We start from the raw sequence: 27,289 nt of genomic DNA, 5'->3' as shown, positions 1-27,289 counted from the left end.
GTCAATTTGCACTCAGCTTTAGCGTGCCAGGAACACATAGTGAAAGCGACTGTGAAAGTGACTAGGCATATTTAATGCACGCAACACTGCAAAAGGGGGTAAAACGCTGAAAAGTGAAGGTGCACAGAGGGAGAAGGGGCTGTCAAAGAGGAGGAGTAACATGGAAGCTCTCTAGTTTTCACCTCTGACCTGTGGCTGCAAGGCATGCCTGCTAATCAATTACCCAGCATTCTTGCCCTGCTCTCTGACCACCAGGATACATGCAAAGAAAAAGCTTTCATCTACCTCCTACTGCAGATCTAATAGAAAGGAGGCTAAATCTGTGGAACGCCTTAGTCTTTATACCCAATTTCCTGTCATTCTTTTAGCTGCTAGTCCAGCCTGTATTAAATGACGATACAAACTGAGCACAGCTCACTAACAGAGGCAGGAAATGGTTTTATAAGGCAAGATTAAGTTTTCTTCTGCATAGTCCACTGACCCAAACCAAACAGCCATGCCACATTCATACTGCACTGCTATTGTGCTACAACAATCACTAAAGGAAGAAAATCTAGGGAAGCACATTTCAATACCTAATCAGTGGGGGCCTGAAATCTATTCAAATCTTGCACATTAACCAATGCCAAATACCTTCACATGATGACAAATGTGCTGGTTCAATTTAAAAGGATACACTGTAGCTATGTAGTTTGGCTGCAAGTGAATGAGTTCAGTAGTCCTGAGGAGGGCATCAGTATTCTATTTTTTACACTTAAATATATGGAAATGTGAGTGTACTCCATACTCCACCATACAAAATTATGTTTACCAGATGCTGGTCGTTCACCATGGAATGTGGCTTTTGCTCTGATAGGGAAGTATGCTCCACACAAACTTGTCGTCTTTAAGGATGCAGGCCTAGCCTTAGGACTATCTTCAGGGTCATGGGCATGGCTGTACAAACCACAGTCCAGAAAACATTCACTGTACACTCACACAGAACTCAAAATATAGTGTTTGATGACATTGTTATTAAGTTCCACAACCACAGTTAAGGGCTTCAGGCATTCTGAAAGAGCTTATTAAAAGATGACAAGTGGCAGTGCTATGGTTTACACACTTTATGGTACAATGACCCAATCTGAAAAATATATTTTAAAATCATACACACCATTTAAACATAAATAAAAAAGGAAAATATATTACACTGCCGTTACAATTGAACACTTGTTTAGAAAAGACATTTATTATTATATATTTATTGCTGTTTTGTAGTTTGTTGGCCACCGTGTTAAGGTGAGAATTATAGATAGTTACAGTAAAAAAAAAACAGCCAATTCCAGTTTCCAGTCTAATCATATCCTAGTGTCAATATTAGTTCAAATGGCAAATCTGTAGCTTGGAGCCAAGTTATCACCTTTGCTACGTTTGCAAATGAAGATTACATGACTACTAGCTAATTAAGCTAAGAGGTGCATGAAAAGTATGCATAAGGCCTGACTGCAAATTGCCTGTGCTGAGTGCACATGAATTTGTTAGCAACTAGCAATCACAGTGAATCACAGTGAAATTCGTGTCCTCCGTTTGCAGAGAAACATAAAAAAGGAGTTCCAGAGAGGGCCATGGTCATAATACACTGAAAACCAATGCTTAGACAGGAATACATGGACTATAGGGTCATAAGGCAGCAGTAAGGTATCATACACAGTGACACCATAAATCTAATCACCATTTTTTGGTTGTAAAATCAAGGGAATATTGAAGACTATAAAGTCACTCCAAAGATGCCTTCGCTGCAATGTTTTCTTATGACTGCAAAGTATCTGAGAAACAGGGAAAGTAGGCGACACTTGTTAAGCCAGTTAAACAACCCAGGAGTGAGGGGAGGAATTTTAACTATGTGCAGAACAAAACTATTAATACTATCTACACTAAATACTTTTTACTTTTTACTCCACACATCACTACACTGTCGGATGACCACCAGCTCTTACTGGATTAACATATTTGAAAATGTTATAAATCCTGAATAAGAACAGGAAGCAAAAGGTTGGGGGTTGATGCTTCAGGAAGCATGAGGTAGTGGGATGTATGGTGCCGCCCTGCAGGAGGGAAGCTGGTACAGGCAGAAGCTGCGTCAAGCAAGCCTGGACGGGATGCACCGGGGAAAAGACAGAGAGAAAGGAGCAGACCAGGAGTCAGAGGTGCTATCCCACCCTCATCAGGGGGGCTTCCTCAGGACATCCGCAAGGGCAGAGAGAAGAGGGCCCCCGAATGGCCCAGAGGGAAGGAAAAAAACGAGGAGGTGAGGAGAACAGGAAGAGAAGAGCAAGGAGAGGTCCTGTCTGTGCAGTGGTCTGTGGGCAGTGCTCTAGACTGAGAATTAACTGTAATCAGGAGAGCTGTGGCTTCCACCGAGGCCGGCTTTACTGCTGACTCAGTGAGTCCAGTGAAACTGTAGGCAAGAAGTTACACTCAATACTTTCTCTTTCTATCCATATTCTTCTTCTTATTCTTCTATTTATACCCTCTTTCTGTCTTTTAAATATTTCACATCCCGAAACGAAAACAACTGGTACTTTTTACTGAGCAAACCAAGGTTAAGTAATCAAATCAGCGGGCGATTGAGACAGAATGTGGGGCGAACACTTGCTACGGCATCAGATCTGTTGCTTTTACTCTTCCTTAGGGTGGCATGATATATTGGCAAATACAGTTAAGGCACTAGAACTGTAAAATAGCCAATACCCAATAAATTAACATTTGCCAGGTAAGGCCCCGATCCCCCTTGTACACAGCCATTTACAGTCATCTAATTCTAAAGGTTTGATTAGGTTAGGGAGGTCTTCACTCGCACTGATCAGAGCTCTCTTTCAGAGCAGTGCTGCAGAAGGACAGAGAGCGACTGTCTGCTACACACAGACCTGATCAGGTTTTGGCCACAGTGCCCTCCAGGAGGAAACATGCTGGCCAAGTTGGGAAGTCCCGCACTGCAGTCACTGGACCGGCCAGTGGAGTAGCCATGGCCAAGCCTGGAGGAGCCGCAATGCTAAAGCCACCTAATACAGTGAGCTTTAATCTACAGTAGATTCCTCTCTCTTTAACATAATAAGCAAGCAGAGATAAGAAGAGACACTCGAGTCCAAATCTGTGAAATAATACACCCATACACACCCTATGTTTACACACAGACACTTTCTACACAAAGGGAAGGTTTTCCGGACCTAGTGTGTTATATGGGTTTTTTTTTTTGTTTGAATGTCCGCATGTTTAGAGCCTACAGACATAGGACTAAAAGCACCCTTCCTATGCTCACACCATGACGTCTAGGCTATATAAATGTGAGACTTGCTTAAAAGGGGGAAGCAGACAGTTAAGTGGCTTTGAAGTCAAGTTTACTCGCCCAGAACCACATGTAAAGGGGGCTCACACGTGGTGTGACCACATTTAAATGACACGCAAAGCGAGGTATGCTCATTAGGAACTCGCTCCCTGAGCATAGCCTGCAGTTTGGTAAACCTCAGCATGCCATGCTTACGCTTAATGCAAACATCTCAGGATGCCTGCTAGTATTACGCTAGCAGGAACGCATTCCGATTAGCAAAGGCAGCCAGTCAGGAGTTGGCTCAATGTTCTAATCTATGGAGTCTGCCTCTTATTGGCTGTTTTGCCAATAAAGTATAACAGGACCTTTACTGGCTAGCATCTCACAGCCCAAGGTCTAATAAAACCAGAGAATGATGAAGCATGACCTGGCCTGTCTACTCGTTAATTGATCTAAAACCATTACTGGCTGTGTGCCCGACATTCTTCAACCTGGCCAACCCACAGAGGATCGGGCTCGTTCTGAAGCCCACACGTACGCGAAAGGTTAGCCCACAGCTAATGATGGAGCAGCCTTTGCTCAGGCATCCTACAACGCTATCGCAATGCAGAGCCAAAGCTCACAACCCAGCCATAATATAACCACCTATCTTTTCAAAACAGTTGAGCCAGGGAGGTGCTCAAAAGGGCAAACAGTTCTGCTACCCTTCAGACAAAGGCCATTGAAAAGCAGCGCAAACGCTGAGAGCTGGATATATATAGATCACCCTGCTGGTTGCCAAAAGATAGAGGATACGTTACCATTCAGAGCTCGGTGTTCATAAACATTAGGAGAGGTAGTGAATTGTTGAGAGCTGGAGAACATTATGGAGCACTGGTGTGAGCTGAATATAGTTTTATAAGCAGGCACATACACTTGTGGCCATGTGACTAACCAGAAAACTGAATGTAAAAGAGTAGCTTTAAAGAAAATGCATTTTCACTTTTACTTTGAATAATTCCTCATTACAGGATTGCACTACTCTACACTACACAATATTTTCTTGTGTATATAAGTCATGTGTATGTAAACTTTTCTCATGTGTTGACTATACAGTATACAAGGCCTGGTAGAGCTTCTGGTAGACACTCGGCAGGGGTTTGGAGTTTGTGAAACCAGAGCTGCTCCATATCTATCATATATCCAAATGTTTGGGGACACGCTTTCTAACGAATGCATTCAGCTACATTAAGTTGCACCCATTGAAGATGTGTGTCAAATACACACACACACACACACACACACACACACACAGCTTATCTAGTCCCTGTAGAGAAGTACTGTCAATAGAATAGGACACTCTGAAGCAGATAAACATGAACCTATTGACACCATGCCTAATGCCAGGCGTGGACTACAGGGGTATAAAGCAGTTGAGCAGTGGAACTGTCTTCTCTGGAATGATGCTGCTCCATTCAATACATCTGGGATGAGTTGAGGATGAGCTTGGGTGGTGATCATCCAACATCCTGATCTCACCTAACACACGTCACTGAATGCAATCAAATCTTCAAAGCATTGCTCCTCCAAAATGTAGTAGAAAGCCTTCTCAGTACAGTAGAGAGAGTTACTCCAAAAAAAGCAGGATCAACTATTTTAAAGAAAAGCAATACTTTTGTGCATATAGTGTATCAAAAAACTCTGCAAAGTGTCCACAATAACAAAAGTGTGTGTGTTCAATATATTGCCATGCCTTACTATTAAATATTTGGCCATTTCAGTCCCCACTGCACCACTGTGCACACACTAGTTGAGGCGAAGTCACAGACGGGAGTGGTTAACATTTGAAAGTAAGTGATGGTTAATCTTTTTTTTTTTTTTTGAAATACTTCTACACTTGACTACAGAAATTCCTCTCTGTGTTTGGCAGGAGCTTTCACGCGCTGATTGATGAAGCCTTGACACAGCATTCTACACATTCACCAACACACACATTACCACATACATGTCACAATTGCACCTCAGCCTTCAAAGCCCCGTCAATTTACTTCCAGCGAGTTCACTTTCTGCCTCTGGGGGCCGTGATCCAGGCTCTGCTGCAGTGAGACATCCATACCCTTTCTGATAAGCATTCCACCAAAGCCCCCCCTTGTTGTCAAAGCAGTCGGCTAGAGTTGTGCCCTGCATGGTGACCAGAGAAACGGATTAACAGGAACAGCGGAGTTCCATCAAATCCAGTTATATATGATATGCTCAACACAGTAAGCGCCTCTGGTTTTCCAGCACATGAAGCATGTTGCTGAAGTGTTGTGAGGGGGAACCTCCAGTTAACAGACATTGCAGACCATTTGGCCAGCTGTATGCGGATACCTGGTGAGACAGTCCAACACAGCTCTGCGCTGGAATTTCACCAAAGTGCTCACCTCAAGCATCTTCCACAGTAAATATGACACTGCAGAAAGACTCTCCTGTATATGTAATCATTCAGCCTCCATTGCATCACCTGCGTCCCACTGAACTGCCTCAGGTTAAACACACTTTCCAAAGTTGTTGATTTACTACAACCTGCCTTGATCATTACAACTCAGCAACCAGTGTGACTTTTGTGCCCCTTTTACTCTAGAGTGTCTGGACTGCAGATCGAGTGTGTGGTGTAGGAGTAAACACTGATCAGATAGCCGGTGGGATAGCCGGTGTCGCCTCAGTCCTCATTTACATGCGTCCACAGTTACAGCCACCACATCCACAATAAAGCCCCCCTCTACAAGAGCCCCGAGACTGAAGGTTTCTTATGACCTTCCTGTGACCCCGACCCCCTCCCCCTAATTCCACACTTACCAGCATCCCCATCACGTCCGACCAAAGCTGAGAGAAGCTGTCCGCCACAGCGCTGGTTGCCTGCGCCTCCTCGGGACAGGCTTGGTCCGCGTCCATTGCGAGCGTACTGAGGGGGTTATTAGAAGGACTGACTCCGGTACTTTAATCCGCCACCATAAACGACTCTCGGGGGAGATATACGCAGATAAACCTCGTCGTCGTCGTCGTCGTTGTTGTTTTCGTCAGGTAAAGTGCTCCGACCACCATTCCTCAACAGTTCACACACACGAAAACAAACCTGCCCTCACTAATAAAGGACAACGACGGCCCAAGAGCTCCAGGCTGGGTTCTGAGGTCTTCCATTGGAGTCCGGTCGTCTTCCATAAAGCCAGCGCCGTTTTCCTCCGACATACAAAGCTGTGGATTTAGTTGGGTAAACTTTCTGAACTACTTTGACATTGCTACTCCAGCTTAGTCCACACCGAAGCCGAGCGCCGTGCTTTGGCTCTCCGCTGGCGCGAACCAATCCGAAATTTTAGGGAGACTTCGCTGCAAGGCGGACTTAAAAAAACAACCCCAATTAGTCGTCGCAACTTTCCAAACCCTGTTAAAGTCCAACAAAGGGGGGGATTACTATTCCGCAGAGGAACAAAAACAGCACAGACGCTCCCAGTCGTCTTCTCTTGTTGCCCAATTCTCCACGGTCCCTCCTCCAACAGTGAGTGGACTCTCCCTCCACTCCTCTCTCCTCCCCAAAACACCAGCGGCAGCTCGCGCTCCGCTCCTGCAGGGTCGCTCAGGCTAGCCGCGCCGAGCTACTATCTAAACTTTCTGATGTTTTGGTTGTTTTGGGGGGTTTTTTATATAAAAAAAAGGCAAACTTCGACGACAGTAAGGTCATCTGAAAAGCTATTGTGCTCCCTAGTTGCTTTTCCAGCCTTGCTTTCGCGCCGCCAGTGAAACACAAAGGGACAAAGCAACTTTATTGTCCTCTCAAAACAAAAAAGCGCGTGAGAGAAATATTTCAGCGCCATGACGTAATAGATCCCCCTATTCACGTTACCGCCAAGCCCGGGGGGAGCCGCGTGGAGTGAATGCAGAGCAAAAGTTGCATGTTATCCAGTGACATGCAAAAGTCAGGGCACCCTTGCTCAGAATACCTGTTGCAGTGAATAGCTGAGTGAGCAGATGAAGGAACATGAAGGAATTTTTTTTTTTTTTAAAGCAAGATGACTGAAATTTTTCAGTTTAAAAAAATAGACACCCCTTTTGGCAAGTATTCTAGGCTTTTTGTAGTCTTTCAGTTGTTTGGGAGATTTTCACCCGTTCTTCCTTACAATTTTTTTGAGGGCCATGGTAAAACTTTTTAGCTCTTAAGGTATTCCATTATAGATTTTGTGGTGTATTTAGGATATTTACTTATTTATCATCTTCTGTTGATTTTCAACTTTTTTTTTTTTTTTTACAGACAAGTTTGCTGGTATGTAACTTAATCCATTCTTCTCTCTACCAGCTACCAGCGTTCACTCTGTCACTGGCTGCAACACAAGCACGGACAAGCATGATCAATCCACCCCCATGCTTAACAGTTGGAGAAGTGTTCTTTTCATGAAATTCTAAACCCTTTCCTCCAAGCTAAACCTTTGCTCATCAGCCAGAAAGTCACAGCCAGGCAATTTATTTTTACTTTATCAGCTCACATGACATTTTTCCAAAAATGTATCAGGCTTGTTTAAATGTTCCTGTGAAAACTTAGCCATAGTGATAGCAAGATAATTAAGGTCTGAGACAGTGGGGGTTTTCTGAGAGCTCAAATATCTTGGGGTTTCTTTTCATTTCACTGTCAAATTGTACAGAACTAAATGAATACAATGATAGATCCACCTAGGAATCATCTAAAAGATATGTATCAGTATTGACCTGCAATAGTCCATAATCATCAATATATCATCTTCATTTTACTTGCCATAACTTTGCCACTAACTTTTTGTTGTTTATAACCAGGTTTGCCTGAAAAGAGATCACCGATTGTCAGTGTGGCCTCAGACTTTTGGATCCCGCTGAGGGCACTAAGGACGTACGAGACGGTGTGAAATGGAACAGCGTAAACTTTGCGCTGAAAGTTGTTCTGCTGTCGGGCCTGGCCTTTGTAATGAAGCAAGTTTTTCTCCATCTCCCTCTCTCCCTAACTCTCTCTCCCTCTTGTTGTTTTTCGCCAGAGACATTCCGCAAAGCAGCAGCAACAGCTGTACAGTCTTGTGACAAATGCCAGAATGGAGAGCGAGGGAGAAAGAGAACGAGAGAGAGAGAGAGAGAGAGAGAGAGAGAGAGAGCCAGAGCATGTGAGAACAGTGAGAGAATTCCTCAGTAGTCACACATGTAGCAGATAGAATTCCGTATATGCAATACTGACTTTCTCTGCATGCATAACCCATAGCCCCCTATGCAGTCTTGTGCATAATAATTAATGGAATTAATGGAACTAAGGGAAATAATGGGATCTAGGACGTCATCTACTTTCTACTGGAAACAAATGCCTACATGATTGCTACTAACACACATGCACAAAGGCCAAGAGGAAAGAGATGTGAAGAACATTACATCATTCCTGTTCCCGCTGCAACTGGACACCAGATAAGGCATTCTGGGGATTATATGACTAGTGTATCTCTGCCATCAGACGGAGACCTCTCTCAGTCACTCACAGAGTCACTCTAATCCGCACACAGCTCCGAGGCAGAGGGAGGGCAGAATGACTTTCACAGGCCGGGCCTCTGCAACAGCTGCTGAACAGGCTCAGCTCTAACAGTCTAAACACATGTTCTCTCTCTCTCTCTCGCTCTCATTCTTGCATGCATGCATAAACAGACACATGGTCCCTCCCAGGAATATTTGGTTGTTAACCCAATACAGGACAGCGCATGCTTACAGTGTCTGTTTTCATTATTATTTACAGCTGGATGCCCTTTAGTATGTCACATATCACCACATTTCCACATTTCTTTAGAAAATAATGGCCCATGGCTCATAGTGTGGTGTGGTGGGACGGAGCTGCAGGCTCAACAGAGGGCTATATGTAAATGAGTTGATTTTAATAACGTCACAAAACCAATCAATTCAAAATGGGCCTTGGTAAAATTAGGAGAACAGCATATTACTCCTATATATACTGATCTGCCATAACATTAAAACCACCGACCTAATATTTTGTAAGTCCTTCTTAAGCCCTGACCTATTGAGACATGGACTCCACAAGACCTCGGAAGACATCCTGTGGTATCTGTCACCAAGTCCTGTAAGTTGTGAGGTGGGGCCTCCATGGATCGCATCAGTGACCCTGTTGCCGCTTCATTGGTCGTTCTTCCTTTGAGCACTATTATTATGGTGCTGACCACTGCATACCAGCAAGACCCCACATGACCTGCTGTTCTGGAGATGCTCTGACCCAGTCGCCTAGACATCACAATTTGGCTCTTGTCAAAGTAGTTAAAATTCTCCTGCTAGGCCTTTTTCTTTTGTACTTCAAGTTAGTAGTTTTAATGTTATGGCTGATCGGTGTACATACTTACAGGACAAGTCACAGGGCAGGTGAGTGCTAAAGGGTTTCCTTTGTTTGACCAGGCCCAGGGAAATGCTTCAAAATGTTTGTTGATGCTAATCGACTTTGTGCCACAGATGCATTGCTCTTGTGCTTTTTTCACTTTCTGAATACAGTCCATCCTGTGGGGCCGTAATGATAAGAAAACAATAGAGCAGAGCCCCCTCCTGCCCTGTTCAAACGGAGGGGTCATTGCTTAGAGGAAGGCTGTTTAACCTGTGTGTGTGTGTGTGTGTGTGTGTGTGTGTGTTTGTATGAGTGTACTTTGCGGGAGTTCCTTGCTAAATAATCAAAGACCCCTTCTAACAGGTGTAAAGGTATTTTGTTAAGAAACTGCATGTGGTTTCTTAACCTGCAGGCCTTTTTTGTGTTCAGCATAAGCTTTGCATCCCCCTTGATGACACACATGACCTCTGTCTTTTATGATACCCAAAGAATGTAGAAAGTAACTCAAAACTGGGAAACAAAGGCAGGAAACGGCACACTCGCATACTTTCACAAACTTAAGCAACTAGCACAGCTGTAACTAATCCACACCACCTATAAATACGTCCGACTTTAAACATGGGAAAAGTCCATAGGCTCCATAGCCTGAGAATATAACGCGCCTATTTTAGGGTTATGCAGTGAAGTCATCGTCAACAGAGTCTTGGACATGCTGTGAAGATTAACCTCCTGCTACCTGGCTGTGGCTGTGTGAAACAATGCATCATCTAAATCCATTCAGTCTGAGCCAAAACCATAAACCATCAAACCAGTGCAATCAAAAAATAAATAAAAAAAATTACAACCAGGACATTTTTCTAGTTTTTTTTCTTTACTTTTCCCATCCATGCTTTCTTGTTTCTGTCCACCAATAATCAGAATGCATCAGACCATCAGACCCTCTCTCTCTCTCTCTGTCCGCACCTGCAGGGCTGATGGGACTGGTTGTTGTGTGTCACACACACAGTGGTTCTCTTGCAAAGGCCTGATTGCTATTCTACTGATGTGGTGGCTCAGTGGAGGAACTCCCTGTACCCATTCTGATCAAGTGCACATGCTGAGGATGAAACATTGGACTTACCTGCACTGTTCTTACCACAGGTGTAAATATCAAGTGGAACCAATCTGATAGCCATAATCAGTTTTGAGTGGAAGGGTCCAAAAAAGCTGCCTTGCAATAGTAGCTACATGTAACCCAACATTCGTTAAGAATTAAGGGGACCACTTAACAGATGCACTGCACCTAGGGAAGGTTGTGTTGTTACCTACTGTGCAACGTCAACCAATTTCAAACATATGCCATTCATTTCTTTGCTCCAGTTCTTTAACTGAAAGCAGTAATATATTAAAACAAGATCCTGTAGATGAGTCAGACCAATCAGAAGAAATCACACACCCAGTATCTGACAAATACCCAACCTAAATCTCCTGGGTTCCTTTTCTGTGGCTGGTTCACCGGTTGTCCTTCCTTTAGATTACTTTTGGTAGGTACTGACCACTGCATACTGGGCACACCTTACAAGACCTGCTGTTTAGAAGATGCTCTGACCCAGTTGACCCTAGCCATCACAATTTGGTTCTTGTCAAAGTGGATCAGACCTTTAAACCTGTCAATTGTTCCTGTTTCCCACACATTCAAGAACTGACTTCAACTTTAAGAGAGTGGTTTTAATGTTATGGCTAATCTGTGTATATGATAAACATATGAACTCAGAGAACAGAGCATAGAGAGCACAGAACATGGCACTGAGGTGAGGCCGTTATTCACACATTAGGACTTTCCACAGGCTGAGGCACCCCGCAACCACATCTTGGCAGTATTTCCACACCACAGATAGTAAATCCAATTTTGTGAGTAATCCATGTTAACGTCCCTCTTTCACCTGGAAAGTCTAGAGTGGATTTGAAGTGACCTGTGAGTGGCTCCTCCACTTCAAAGAACTCTCCACCTTTTATTGTTGGCCCTCCAGTAGTATCACATTACCTTCTGTTCAGTCTAAATATGGGCACGTTTTCAGAGTGTAGGCAAAGCTAACTTCAAAGACAGACGAGTGTGGGGTGTGTTTGTATTTCTGGGTCAGGGCGAGGGGTTTCAAACCCAACTGTGCACAACACAATGCACAACCACAGAAAGCAAACTAACTATGTATGAAGTATGAGTACCTATGCGTGTGTTGCACACATGGGTGTATAATCACACTGCTGTAGGTTGCAATTGTCTAAATAAGTGCTCGTATGTGAGCGTGGGCCACAGTCTTTCATATGAAACTATTTTGCAACACATTGCAAAAGCTTGAGCGGACATATGCAGAGAATCTGCCAGCTGGCTTTCAGTCACTGTCTTACAAAAAGCCTTATACCTTAGAAAGGGTAATTGTATAGAATAAGAAGAGGTTTAATTGCAAGTAGTCTTGGAGCATTTCACCCAATGTTACGGGCAATGTTATGACCATCCACAGATGAAGAGAGCAACAGTCTTCTTGTTGATGAGCAGATGAGAAGACCTGACTGACTTTGACAAGGGCCAAATAGTCATGGTTGATGTAGCATAGAGGAAGACTGAGGTTCAAATCCCTGGCCGGACAAGCCACCACTCTACACCAATAGGAGTCCTTGGGCAAGACTTGGAACACTATATTCTCCTTCCTGTGTAACATGATTCAAATGTAACATGATTTATGCGTCTACGCTGTAGCCTGTGCAAGTGGCCTGTGCCGTTGCGAGCATCATACTTGATGTGTAGATGAATCTGTGTCGCTCTGCAGCCAAAATGCTAGTCTAGCCAAGAGGTTCTAAATAAAAATGACGGCATGGAGTTGGAGCAAAATAGCTGTTGTTGTCTTTTAGTAAACAGCCCATATGGCCACTGAAGCAGGGCAGAAGGAGTGTGAATTTTCTGTGCTTGTCTGACCACTAAGAGACACAGACAAGGATATGCAGGTAGATTTTTGAAGACAATCTAGTCAGAATGCCCATGCTAACCCCCGTCCGCCTCGGAAAGTGCCTACAATGGCCACTCCAGTGTAAGAACTGGAAGCAATGGAAGAAGATCACCTGGTCCAAGGAGTCAATGATAATGTTCAATGAACAACTGCATCACAAAAGTGCATGACAAATAAACGTTTCTTTTGCTTCGCACACAGGCTAGGGGGAGTGAGGTGGAGAGGTCACATACGCTGGTATGGGTGAGCTAAAATGCTTTGTTACTGTAACCAGCCTGGGTGAGTTTGTGTGAGAGCAATTAGCCTGGCTTAGCAATCTGTCCAGCTCCCAGTCTGGGTTACATAGCACCTAGCAGCTCAGTAGATCAGATTTCCACAAGGATTTGTGCTCCAAAAAAACTTTTTCTTCGGAATTCCGTGATTTTTTTGTTAGTGTGAGCGTGACCGTGTGTATGTGTGCACATGTTATCCCAAAGGGAGTCTGTGGTGAGCGATTAGGTTTCAGCATTGTTAGATCATGGGAAACGCTGGAATTCCAACATACTGTAGCAGGGCACTGGGACAGATGTTTGGGAACAGACTGCATCTCAGAGGAGCTGATAACATTTTTTGTTTCAACTGCATGTTTTCACAAGTTAGCATGATGGTTCTGGATGCGGGGGTTTCAAATGTTCTGTATGATATCCTTGACCTACAAGACGTTCTTCATTGTTTCGTGACTGAATCGTAAATTAAACGCCTCTGAGGACACACAGTCTGGGACAAAAAGTCAGTGTTACTCAATACTGAGGCCAACATGTAGTGCTCCCTTAGATAAGAGCTCTCTCTCTCTCTCTCTCTCTCTCTCTCTCTCTCTCTCTCTCTCTCTCTCTCTCTCTCTCTCTCTCTCTCTCTCTCTCTCTCTCTCTCTCTCTCTCTCTCTCTCTCTCTCTCTCTCTCTCTCTCTCTCTCTCTCTCTCTCTCTCTCTCTCTCTCTCTCTCTCTCTCTCTCTCATAAACGCACAGCCAGACACAGAGCTCAACACTCCCCTCTGCTGTCAGCTTTTGTATATGCAGACATATTACCTTGTCTTTCACTCATTACTATAAAATGTAAATATAAATAATAATATGTATTTATTTTTGCTAGAATGAAAGTACTGTTTTAGACCTTTAAGCAACAACATGTCAGTGGTAAACACCTGTAGAAACAGCAAAGCTTGTTAGGATGGCTGAAGATGTGTAGAGCTGAATGTGTAGCCTGACTACTCTCCTGCAAGGAGGGTGTTTATAAAATTCTGTCGCTTTAAAAGAGGTAGAAGGTGAGGAAGTCTGGAATGAAGGGATAAACACTCAATCAACTGTCAGCTTGCTGCAGTGCGAGACCCGTTACAAGCCTGCCGTGTTCGCTGGTGCCACATTCACACACTCTCACAGCTGCAGTTCACCACAAGACACCTGTGTAAAGTGTGCTGACATTTCTGCCTCTGTGCATGTACCATGCCAGTTCAAGAATAAACAGCGCTAGTACGCCTAAACAGCGGGTGTATGTATTTATGTGCGTGTGTGCTTGCTATCTTTGCCTTTTGGGGAAATTTGCAAAGGTTTTAGTTGCACACAAACACACACACACAGAGACACCTCACTTAAGGCCTTAAGTACACCTGATTGGACTAACATGAACTAAATGAAGAGGATGGTGGGGTGTGCCATACCTGTGTTTGAGGGCTAGAGGAATCTAGAATGTTATTGTCTCATTCACTCTGGTTCATTTGGTCTCTCCGATTATTTTTCTGTATGTTCTAAAAACAACTGCAGACATTAGAAATGACCTGTGTGTCCTCTGGCCTTTAAACAGGAGTTCTGATGACTTTCTGCATATTTCAATGTTTGAGATCTAAACAAAGTCATTCAGAGCTGTTTTGTGTGAAATAGTATATAGAAACTTACCAGCTTCCAAAAGCTCACAGGTCTATAATGCAAATCTAGCTATTTTATTCACAAATCAAATGTAACTAGTGAAACTGAACATGTCTTAGGAGTTTTGATTATTTTTTAAATGTGCTAGTGATCTATAGTGCAAGAATAATGCATTTCTAAAGCTCTATTTTTCCTGAGAACAACCTGCATGTATCTCTCCGCCATAAATGGATTTTAAAACCTGGACATTTAAGGCCAGAGACTATGAGACAGCCTAAATGTATTAAACTCTTCAGATACCAGGTTCATATCACCATTACTGTGACCAATCCTGTGAACAATCCTGTACACTTCACAGCATCCAAGTCTGAAGGACTTTGTTTACATCTTGAAAAGTGAAAAACTGCTTTAAAGCAATCCTACCACATTTTGCCACCTATCTACCACATCTGAAGCAGCTTGGGACAGGTATTGCCCTGTATTTTGAAAAGGAATAGAAAGGATCAGGGCACCGTTATCATAGAAACCAATGGTTGATCACTCAAGTTTCACTGATCAATAATAATAACGATATCATTTTTTGCCTGCTGTAGTAAAAGTATTAAAGGATGTCCACAGACTTTTCTGCTGGTTTCATGGTCTTTATCATGGTCTTATTCAATGTTTGGGTTTCCCATCACTGTGCGAGAGAGAGCATTACAAGGAAATAAAATACATAAGGCAGAGAGGCCAAAACAGCTCTGCTCAGCCTGGCCTCTGCGGAATTACACAGCCACACAAGACAGCTGCGAATGGTGACATGCTCCAACCGACACAGGCCCAGCGCAGAGACGGGATAACACTCCAACACAAATAAACACCAGTGCCTTATCAGACGGCCGGCGATGCTAACTTTCACCGTGGTGCTGATCCGTGAAATGGTGTCCTTTGGGACGAGGGCTCGCAGTGGGGTAAAAAAAATAAGGCCTGAAACAGGATGTTAGCTTGGGCTTTCATAGGAAACGCTTCGCTAGGCTGCGCTAAGTTATGCTGGCAGGCTGGGTCAGCCAACCCAGATGCTCAGTGTTTGCCTCCGTCCACTTCCCACCCACAACAAACAGCCTCGTCGCCATGGCAACCAATCCGCCAGGGAGGTTACACTGCAGTGAAAATGTTTCACTGATCACAGCTTTACATGTGGCCAAGCAGAGGCATGCACACATACACAAAACACACACACATACATACACACATCAATACACACGGCTCTATAAACGAAGAGCCTTGACCAGTGACGACACACTGCGTTCACTTAATGGAAAATTATGGAAAATGCAATCTGATACAGGCACGTGGTCATGATGTGGGCACACTAAGCCATGCACATGTACTGGAATTCCCCTTTACTTGTAGCCCATTAGCAAAGCACAATTTCTACAGAAACACACATCTTTCACACACACGCAAACATGAGCCCCTGTTTCCATTTGTTTTTTAAGAAAAGGCCCATGACACACACACACACTATGTTCCCTCTACAGCCGCAGTTTGTACACTTGGTGGATTCGCATAGTTGAACTTTCTGGTTGCAGATAAATATACAGTACGGGGGGAGAATGGGGCACAACCACACAAATTTTTGCCACATAAAACCATGTTTATGAATAATTTATGAATAATTTAGCCTATATTGACCCATGGTCTAGGTTAACTGTATCTTAAGGGACTAGTTGTTAAACAGCTGTTAAATGTCTGCTATGCAACAGTTAATTCTGTTAGTTCAGTTCTATGTGGTTTCAGACTGGTAAATTGTCAAGCTTAAACACAACTGTATCAACATTACTATAAATACATTATTAAATTCATTGTTTTATTGATTGAAAAAGAACTAAACAAATTTAGTTGCTAAAGAGTTTAAATCAATTTGAATCATTGCTTGCAACTTCTGCACAATGCTGCATATAGTAACGTTTAATGTGCTATTTTATTTGTTGGACATATTTGCTGTAATTTGCAAAACTCAAACAAGCGTTTTATGCTGTGTCAGAGCACTGGCAAGAGCCCAGCGATTTCTGCCAGTCACCTGACCAAACAGCTTCTCATTTCTCTACAATACTCTTACGCTTCGTGTGATTGTGTGTGTGCGGCAGTGAGAGAAACGCTACTCGCGTGTTCACATCGCAGCCAAAACAGATTAGCGAGACCCCAATTACCACTTGTGGCCTCTAGCTAACCAGTCAAGCACACTAGCACTCGCAAGAGCACACAAACACACGCGCACACGCGCCAACATCTAATTTAGCAGATAACTGGTCCATGGTTTAATGAGAAGAGAAAGAAAGGTGGGCGAGGGAGGGCCATTAAGAGAAAAGTGAGAGAGGTCAGGGGAGCACCAGTGTTGTCACTTGCTATCAATAACTGTTTAATAAGCCTCTGAGTGCTGGCTGTTACTGCTGACCTCTCCACCATCTATATTACTGAAGGGAAGGGGGGCTTAAAAGGGGGGGGGGGCACTGAATCAGTAGGCGAGAAATTGAGTTGACTTCCAGCCAAAAACAAGCAGAAGGCAGCATGGTGATGATGAAGGCACGGAGGGACGAGAGAGAGAGGGAGAGGTGGGGGGGGAGAGAGAGGGGGAGAGAGATAGAGATAATGGGATACAAAAGAAAGAAGTGAGCACAAAATAGAGAGAGAGAGAGAAAATGGGCATGAGAGAAACAGATAGTCAGAGACACTGGAAAAGGAAGACACAGAGGAAGAATGAGACTGAGAGAAAGGTGGGGTGGGGGGGCGAGAGAGGTAGGAAGACACACTGATGAAGTGACAGGACAGAAGAGAGAGGATAGATCGATAGAGAGAGAGAGAGAGAGAGAGAGAGAGAGAGACAGGTTTGAAGCTGCTGGCAGTAGTATGTTTAGTGGACATGTGTGTAGAGTGATGAGTTATGAGTGTTGGCCGTGGGCACTGGGCAGCGCTCTCTACCAAACAGCTGCAGCACACTCGCGCCCGCTGGCATCAATCCTACAAAATATCACACTCACACAGTCGCCTGTGTATGACTGCAGAAGTGTGTGTGAGTGTGTGTGTGTATGCTATATGTTCGTGTGTAGGCGTTTTCTGCAGCCATAAAGTTTGTTTAGTAAACAGTGTGTCTATGTGTATGTGTGTGTGTGTGTGTGTGTGTGTGTGTGTGTGAGAGAGCATTTGTTTGTGTGCAGCTGTTTAGTGCATATACAGTGTTTGGTAAACACCGTAATATGTCTGCACGTTCGTGTGTGTGTGTGTGTGTGTGTGTGTAATGTAGTGTGGCCTGAACCCCTCTCTGGCACTAAACCAAAGCAGAGGGGGGAACGGACCACGGAGGGACGTTGCCATGGTAACAGCAATAATATTTCAGTCAGAGCCGTATGATGCAGCATTAGATCCAAGGTGAGGCTAAACACATGGTCAGCTGTTAGCGGCACCGCTGCTGTGAGCGGCAGAGCTCTGCTCTGAAGGGAGAGGCAATTAGAGAGTCTTTCAATCTGACACAGTGAACAGATTCATTAAAGACGAGTATTAAAAACTCATTTTTCATTTTTAGATAGCTCGCATAGTGGGGATGTTGACTCCTACATTAAATACTTAATGATGCAGTCAGTGTCTCTGACTGCAACATACCTTCAGGAAGATTTAGCTGGACTGGAGGTGCACTGACCTACTGTGCAGTGACACCTGCACGAACGTGAACTTTATGGTAGAGTCATCAGAAGAAAAACGTACCTGCATTTTCACCTTAGTTTGATGCATTTTGATAAAAATAGGTTATAATTGAACTTTTTTGCCCTGATTTGGATCTTCAATTATCCAGCTATTCGCCCCCTATCGCATGCAGTGCTCCTGAAGCTGAAGACCGGCTCAAGCCTTCTCTGACACATGCGCGGCCAGGCATCACCTTTGTTTTTTTTTCAATCTGCCACTGATGCAACGTCACCAGGAGGAACGCGTTATGTAGCCAGCTCTGATGCATTGACCAACAGATGCCAGTGCTGGTCAGTATTGCACTGCTGTGGGGAGAAGGTGCCATCTACCATCCCTGAAGAGAGCAAGACCAATTGTGCTCTCTCTAGAACCCAGCTGCCAATGGCTAGCAGCATGAGCGGGATTTGAACCAGCGATCCTCGGGTCATAGTGACAGTGCCTAATTCCGCTGGCCCAAAGGTGTGATTGGGGAGAAAGGAGTGCAGAGTTCCACAAGAAGAACACCTCTGCAGCTGTTAAGCACAGATAAGGGTTGATTTGGCTTTGTGCTTGTGACTATGCCATACTGAACATTTCACTGCTAGAGAAAAGAATAGGTTCAATTAAATTCCAGCAAATTCTGGAAACATGAAAGATGAAAAGAGGATGGCTTCTACAGGAGGATAATGATCCTAAACAAACTTTAAAATTCATAATGGACATAATGCTCTTGACAGCCCTATGGTGTAAACATGATAAAAGAATATGTAAATAGACCACAGAAAGAGTAATGCAAGCAAGGCAGCCCTTGCCTAGTTAACTATAAGTCTTTTGTATGGAAAATAAATGGTGAAAATCCCCTAAAGCAAGACTTTTATCTGGCTTCAAAAAAGCATTTACAAACTACATGATAACTTGATACATGCCATAGAAGGTGCTGCTGAGAACTGACTATACAGGGTGCCTGGATCTATGTTTGAGCCCTTACTCTTGTTTGTTATTTTGAAACTGTACAAGATGAAAATAGAAAGGTCATCTTGCTTTAAAATAGTAATTCAATGTTTAACTCTTTAACTTGATGCCTTTTGGGAATCACAGTAATGTGAATAGGGACAGAACTCTGACCATGGGTGCTCAAACCTTTGTGAGCCATAGTATGTGTGAACTGGCTTGGTTTGTTAACTTGTTCAACCCCTAAGCAGACATGAATGATCGAATGTAATGAACTACACCACAGCTATGCCTTCTATCAATACTTCAAGCACTGACTTCACACACAATCTTACACACACACAATCCCCCTCCTCCCCACCACACATTCTCTCAGAGTGAGAGTGAAGGGGCGAGCCAGAGTCAAACTGTCTGTGCTCAGAATATCAATGTACAGGGAAGCCAGGGTATGAAACACGATACTGAGAATCTAAGAATTTAAGCTCCCCAACACACAAGCTCAGTACTACAGCAACAGCTCCCCCTGGGGTCATGTTTGTGCACACACACAGGCAACAGTAGGCTATGTAGTTATTAATTGGTACTTAACCATACGTCTGATCATTCTCTTGATAATAATTTGAGCACTACTGAATGTATATTTCCCTCCATAGCTACTTAGGTTACTCAAATTTCCATATATAAGCAGTAAACACGGGATGGCTCCTATAGACCTTACATTATCCGGGGCAATGGATCGGTCTGACACTAATAATGCATGCACACACAGTCTTTCAAAAGATATTACTACAAAAGCCTCCACACTATTGCTAACACAGTTCCACATACACAGGCACACACATGGTCATACATTGTCCAGGGAATTGGCCAGAAAAGTGAAGAGTGTTAAGTATGTGGTTCTTCGTTTTTCACTTTACCAAAAAGCAAAAAGGCAATACACAAATCCCTTCTCCAGACCCATCTATAAAACTCATTGTGTTTACACAATAATAAAAAAGGACAGCACTCACATAAAACCAGCCCTGTTTCAATAATAATAACAACTCTGATGACAGACTAATGGGGTTTCTTATGTATGTGGTTATGGCACATCAGCAGTCAAATCTGGCTTACCACTGTAAAGTGTTTGTGGTGAGATGGTGAGAAAACACACATGCACACACTTTTAATAGTCAACTGTACCACTTTATGATATTTTTGGAGCCTCAGTGCCAGTGCCAACAGTATAGGCCTACATAAGAATGCTCAATCTTGACGGGAACCACTGTCTGCAAAGGCATGTAAGCCTAAAATGGTGTGAAGTGCAATGCCAAGAAAAACTTTATGAATTGATAATTACGAATGAGACCAAAAATGTCATTCTAGCCCTTCTGGGAGACCTAGATACATCAATGTCTGCGAATACGAGCGGTTGTCTAGCCAGGTTTCAGTCAGTTTTTGGAAAGAACTCCAACACACTCCTACACTGACCATATCCGTCAGCATGACTCTACGGGCTTGAGAACTGTCTGCAAAATGGGTTCTTTTGTATTAATGTGAGCACCATGTTTCCTCTCAGCTCTCTGAGTGTTTGATCAGGCCTCAGGGACATAGTGGGCTAGGATGGGCTTTTGTTCTTATCTGCCTTGAAGGGAATAGTCTGTAGGCTGAACCACAGTCCTATAATACTCAATGATTAGAACTGAATAAAGACATAGTATTTGGTTAATATACACAGAAATCCATAGTCATTAATATGGAGTTGGTCCCCCATTTGCAGCTGTAGCAGCTTCCACTTTTATGGGAAGGTGTGTCTACAGTGTGTCTGTGGGAACGTTTGCCCATACATCCAGAAGAGCTCTGGACAAGAAGGCCTGGCTGGTTCTGGTTCATCCCAAAGGTGTTTGATTGGTTTAGGTCAGGGCTCTGTGTGGGCCAGGCAAGTTCTTCCACACCAAACACACCCTAGCATGCCTGTATAGCCCTTGCTTTGTGCACTGGGGCACAGTCATGCTGGAACAGAAAAGGGCCTTCCCCAAACTGTTTCCACAAAGTTGAATTACTGTAATTAAGGGAACTTGGCCAACCCCTAAAAACAACTCCAACAGCATTTTATGCACTATGCTCCTCAGCAGTCTGAGACCACGTTCTGTAACTGGGCATAGTCTGACACTTTGTGGCTGAGTTACTGTGGTTCCTAAATGATACCGCTCACAGTTGATGGTGAAATATCTAGGAGAGAAGAAACTTCACAAATTGACTTGTTGCAGCCATGGCATCCTATTCCAGTACCACCCATTCTTTTACTAATGTGTGTGAAAGCAGACTGCATGGCTAGGTGAATTCAGTGTACTGATTTGCAGGTGTGTCCCAATACATTTGTCTATATAGTGTATTTATATGGGTATGAAAAAGACGTTAAATAAATTAAACATATATGCAACATATTACATCAGTCAAACAACTTTTGACTGTCTGGTGTCTGAATTAAAAAAATGGGCTTCTAAAAAAAACACAATCTTCACTTATAAGAATTCTTAGTTCTTTAAAATCAGTATCAGTAATAATTACGGTCATTGTGGTCATGCAGTAATGCAAATAATACTGGGGTAAAAACCGATGGCCAACACAATCTAATTTGTGTGCTCATGCCTAATATATTTATGCTCGAACCCAGCCGTAATTAGACATTGACTTCCCCTCAAAGCTGACAGCAGCATGGGGAACAGGGTGAAGGGTGGAGGGAGCCAGAGATCAGTAAGGGAGGAGAAGAGAGGAAAGAAAACAGCGCTGGATCATGTCCACTGTCAGGTCATGGATCCAGGTAGTCTACCTCACTGCTCACTGACAAGACCCTGACACCACAAACACACACTCTTCTACGCACTCTCAAACACACACATACACACATACTCCCTGTTGGGGGTAAAGGATGAAAGGAAAGAGTAAATCAGGTAAGACAAAGGACTGGTGGTGCTGGGCAGGAAGGGTTTGGCTTGTCTAAGCACAGACAGTGTGGGTTTAATGTCAGCCTAATGTTCATAAACACATCTCACTGTTGGAGGCTCATGCAGAAACTGCAAAAACAAAGTCATCAGTCCAACATTAGCATAGCTGAGCTATTAAATAAGAGACAGACTGGCATTGCCTCCTGTGAAAAGAGACCACCTTTCCTGGGTACTGGAGAGGCTTTGATGGTTTTGTTGAGTTTTGCATCAACAGTTCTATCTATGCCACACACCAACATCAAGAGAAAGTGCTTAGCAGTAAGATTGTACCCCAGGTTTGGGAATGCTTACACTCCAGTAGGGTGGAGCCACAGCGGTCTCCATGATTAGTTAAGTCACATGCAAATTAGCCAGTCATTTGTGAACTAAACAGTTAACAGTCATTGAACGCTAAACTCAGTACTGCTGCAGCCTTCCTAATGCTGAGGTCCTCAGCACCTCACTGCATTTTGGCAGACAAGTTTAACCTACCTCACATAATCTGCAGTGCCAAGTTTGCATTTGTGTGCTGTAGGCTTTGAGTGTGTGTTCACTATGCATGTGAGCTTATTGCAGAACGTCCGTTCTCCTCAGAGAAGCTACTGGTGAATCTTTAAACCAATCAACACGATAGACTATGGGTATTCTATGTCCATGTAATGCCCAATGTGTGTGCACTACATATTACAGTGCATTGGGATTGTTACAGTGCACTGAAAATTCAGCACTACGTTTTCAGACACCACTACTAAATAGCAGAACCTCAAAGTAATAGTACACATTTGCGACCACTCTGGTTTATGGTTGTATCATATTCAGTATAAATGCAGTCTGAAGTAGCTACTGCTGAGGGCACTGCTGAAGTAGCCAGCTACGCTAATCAAACTAGTCAGGTAAGACATTAGCCTCAGTCCGCCCACAGTCCCAAATAAGGACTTCCCCCTCGTTTGTGTTCATGTGTTTGGTTCAGTGTATTGATTCATGTTCGTTTGGTTCATGTGTGTCACCTGGGACTGGGGGTACTTGGTGGTATGGTTCAATGCCGAGAATTGTATAGTTTGGAACCTTGAGGTAGCCCGAGGTTCGGCTCAGTATCCGCGTTCAGGAGCAGGACACTCTGCTAACCACGATATCAGCGAGGCCCGCTCGCTCACTGTCAGAATTCACTGGCTACCCACGTCCCAGCAAGGGACCATTTCAGGTTGGGTCGGCCTTCCCATTTTTTTCTTTCTAGCTGCTGGTTCCCCAGCTCTCCTTGTCTATGTATTAAGTGCTGCTCTAGTGCCCGCTCAGCTCCCAGCTCCTCCCAGGCCCAGGTTTGTTATGTTCTCCATTTGTGTTGCCATGTTTGGGTTTTGTTCATGTTTTTGTCCTTTCATTGCTGTTCATGTTTTTCATACTCTTGGTGTTTGTGTTCGTTTTTTTGGAACGAAACGTCTTGCATTGGATTCCATCTCTGCGAGTGTTCATCCCTTCATGTCTGGCCTACCACGCCATGACACTAAGAGCAACTTCTCAGTAAGAAAAGTAGCTAATGGCTGTCCTAAAAGTCACTAGAAGTCGCTAAGTGACATCATCAAAAAAGTAAAAACACCCTAAATATGTTAGAAAGACAAATGAACTAAATAAATGAACTTCTTCTGTTGATTCTTTTTTGCATTTGGAATAGGCTGTCACATATAAAATAACTTCATGACTAATGCTGTGTCATAATCAGTTTTGTCCTGTGTTGTTAAATGTTAGCATATCAAATTTAATCAAAAGACTGTTAAGTGGGGGTGGAACTGCTACTCTATGTTCAACCATCCTCCTTTTATCCGGGTTTGGGCCCGGCAACGTGACTTTAAAAGAGAGAGGTACTTATTGTTTTTGTTTTGTTTTTTTTTCTTTTAGTTTAGAGGTGAATGAGTGAGTACGACTGTGTAAGTTAAATGCAGTGATTTATTTTCGTGTCATTCTGATAACGCATTTATATTTACATCCCGCTGTGTCAATAGGGCGCAGGGTCAGCAGCGGCTTTAGGCATGCGCAGTTCATCTGTTGTGGACAGTAACTGAAGAACAAGTGTGTTCACCTCAGAGTATCTAAAAGTCTCCAATATCACCAGAAAAAGTCGGTAGATTTGTTGCTAGAGGGGTCACTAAATTTAGCAACATATTATGTACCACAAAATGGTAAGAGCGGACGTATCGCCGTTTGCGAGAATGTTTTAAATGTAGTGCCTTGAACCATAGATGCAGGTCCTTTTCTTTGGAAGCTGGAAGTTTTACGATGCCCCACAACACTACAATCTTTTTGTGTTGTGTTCATAGTGCTGTTGTTCAAGCGAAATTGTCTTCTTCTTCCTATTACTGAGATTCCCTCTAACTAAGCATATTATTCTACTCCCTGTATGTTTATTATATCCTCAATTGATTAACGCCTTAAAAAGCCTATGGCCCTTAGACGGGCCGAAAGTGTTATTACAACCATCTGTTAGCAAAGAACAGCACCACCAGTTTGTACAGAAGTTCCTGTAATTACTGAATCATACAGCTTAGTGTGTAAAAAGCCTTTCTGCATTAAGGGGTTAATGGAAAATACAGTGAATAGCTCAAAACATTATTTCAAATGCTCGGTTTAATGCACTGTCTCACTGCAAAAGCTCAATACCTCTTTTTGTAAACCATTACTGACATAAACATCTTTTGTAGACGGGGGACAGAAGGCTTTGTGGATCTACTTTGTAAAATTGGAGATTTAGAAGCAGATAAATGATTATGCAAATAAAAACACTTTAAAAAAATGGTTCCTCTGAGAGCAATGTCAGTGAGAGAGAGCATGTACAGTATGTGTGGGGAATTAGACAGAAGGAGAAAAAGGAAAGGGTGGAATACAATATTAGAGAGAGGAGAGGAAAAAGGAAAAGACAAGGTCAGGGGATAAAAAAGTGTAAGGCTAAAACGAGTTGAGAGAGTGAGAGAGAGAGAGAGAGAGCTCTGTACTTCTTGACTGTGTCCTCTGATTCCAGTGTCACGTGTGATCAGAGCACGGCAGGAGGCAGGAGTGTAATATGTATTGTGCTGCTGTTTCTTGCGTGCCGTGCTGTTTCCGTGGCAGACGGACATACGGACAGACAGACAGACAGTGTTTAGAGAGGGCAGTGCTGACTGGCACTTCTGTGGTGCAGAGCAGTCATAGCTGGCGGTGACGTGGCGTCAAGGCAAAGACAATATTGGCGAAAACGATTCAACACTGGGCGTCTGACTGAGAAAGACTTCTCCGAATCAGACCACAAGACGTGCTCAGAGTCTATACACATGAGCACACACACACACACACACACGCAAAGAGAGAAGAATGATGGCAGAATGAGACCGAATCTGGTTCTACATATTGAAAAGTCTTCTGCTTGCCATATGCACCTGACATCTCCCCCTATCTCTCTTCCCTTCTCCCCCGCCGTCACACTCGGAATGACAGTGAAACGCCACAGCTGAAGGTTAATGATTGTGTAGTCAGGCTATGAAAATCCCATTCGCTTCTGTTTAACCCTCTGATCTTTCAGCACATTTCCATTTTAGAGCTGGAGTTAACCTTTGTCATTACCTCTATTTTTACACACACAAAACAAGCAGTGGACTCGTGTGGAGCACTCGCTTTCCCTCAGTCTTCTCTCTTCTGCTGGGCTCCACTCATCTATAATTATGAGCTCTGTTCGTGCCTGAGAGATGAAGAGGTGGAGACTGTGTGTGTGTGTGTGTGTTTGTGGAGGGGGAGAGACAGAGAGACAGAGAGAGAGAGAGAGAAAGAGAGAGAGAGAGAGAGAGAGAGAAACAAGGCTCTTTTGTTTTTCTCACTGTAATAAAAAGCTGTTTAGTAATGAGCTCATTCCTCATTTAAACAGAGGCAACCTTAAATACTAGTCAGCACACCCACACACCAACACACACACACACCCTTAAACTTGTTTTTATCCAGTGTCAGGACATTGGGTCATATGTACATGTATATATTACACACACACACACACACACACACACACATATACCCGTCACAAAAACCTTGTATCTCCATTATGTTTTACTTTTTGACATGTGAATCTAGTTGTTGTTTCTTACATTGAACAATGGACCAATAGAAATGATCCGGAATCTTTTTTACACTGACCTCAATTTCACCTCCACTGTTTCAGTTAAATGATTTCTTAATGACACTCTGAACTGAGGAGAGGGCTACCTGAAAACACTTCACTATCTTCTGGTCGTCATCTCTTGCATGCTTGGTGGGAATTAATTATTATTGGCATTATTAAAAAAACACTCCATTATTTCAATGGGTTCATGCAGTTTCAGTGCTATATAGAACACTTTTAAACGTGAAAGTGTATCTGTTATGAGATTTGCACACACTCATACTTACCATTTTATTCTAATGCCAGCCTTGTGCAGCTCTATTTGTGTGTGTGTGTGTGTGTGTGTGTGTGTGTGTTTTCTCTCAGTGTGCATAAAAGGGTGGACAGCAGGAAAATACGAAATGTCACGCTTCATTATCTTCATTCTCACTGAGGGACTATTTAAAAGGGCAGTACCTGCATTCACTTGCACACACACACACACACACACATACACACACTTTCATAGTCTGATAGTAAGGACGCTCACACAGTCTTTCTCTGATCCTGAATGAAACAAAAGTGGGCTTCAGTTCAATGACATGCTTCACTCCCTCATTGCAGAATGATGTCAATGGTGTCTACCATACTGTCAGCACAGACCTCAGCGCACGCACACATACACACACACACGCATTCGACTGTTCACAAGCCAACTCAGCGTGGCTTTGCTGCTGTTTGAAACTCAGTAAACGGTGGTGTTCTGTTTGGATGAAGTCACCGCACATCTGGAGAATGACATACTTTCTCAAAATCACTGAACTCTCTCTGTCTCTTTCTTTTTCTCTCACACACATCTGCTTCACAGAACTCACCTCTCTGCTGAAGCTCTCTGGATTTGTAATGCTATTAATTCAGAAACCACTTGCTACTTTCAAGTGGAACCTTCTAATGTGTCTGCTGAAAAGAATACAGCCATTGAAGTCCCTGAAGGAGCAAAGAGGAAAGCCTCATTAGAAACCGCATATTAATTCCACCCTGAGCTAAGGTTGA

At 43.4% G+C, this 27,289-nt stretch overlaps 1 protein-coding gene across 6 annotated transcripts in view; it reads right to left on the bottom strand.

The window, feature by feature from the left end:
* The window catches only part of sash1a (SAM and SH3 domain containing 1a), a 292,885-nt gene that overhangs the window by 48,102 nt on the left and 217,494 nt on the right, over positions 1 to 27,289 (bottom strand). Inside the window, exon 1 of one of the 6 annotated variants that reach the window (XM_072679120.1) lies at positions 6,125 to 6,660. The exons of the other annotated variants lie outside the window; for them this stretch is intronic. Coding sequence (XP_072535221.1) covers positions 6,125 to 6,220 — 96 coding nt within the window. The 5' untranslated portion in view covers positions 6,221 to 6,660. Of the gene's footprint in view, positions 1 to 6,124; positions 6,661 to 27,289 lie in introns of those variants that run through there. 6 annotated transcript variants of the gene reach the window in all.

This window comes from Salminus brasiliensis, chromosome 1, assembly GCF_030463535.1.
Source record: "Salminus brasiliensis chromosome 1, fSalBra1.hap2, whole genome shotgun sequence".
Lineage (NCBI taxonomy): Eukaryota > Metazoa > Chordata > Actinopteri > Characiformes > Bryconidae > Salminus > Salminus brasiliensis.
The sequence above is the reverse complement of the archived record's forward strand: the minus strand, read 5'-3'. Positions and strand labels throughout refer to the sequence as shown.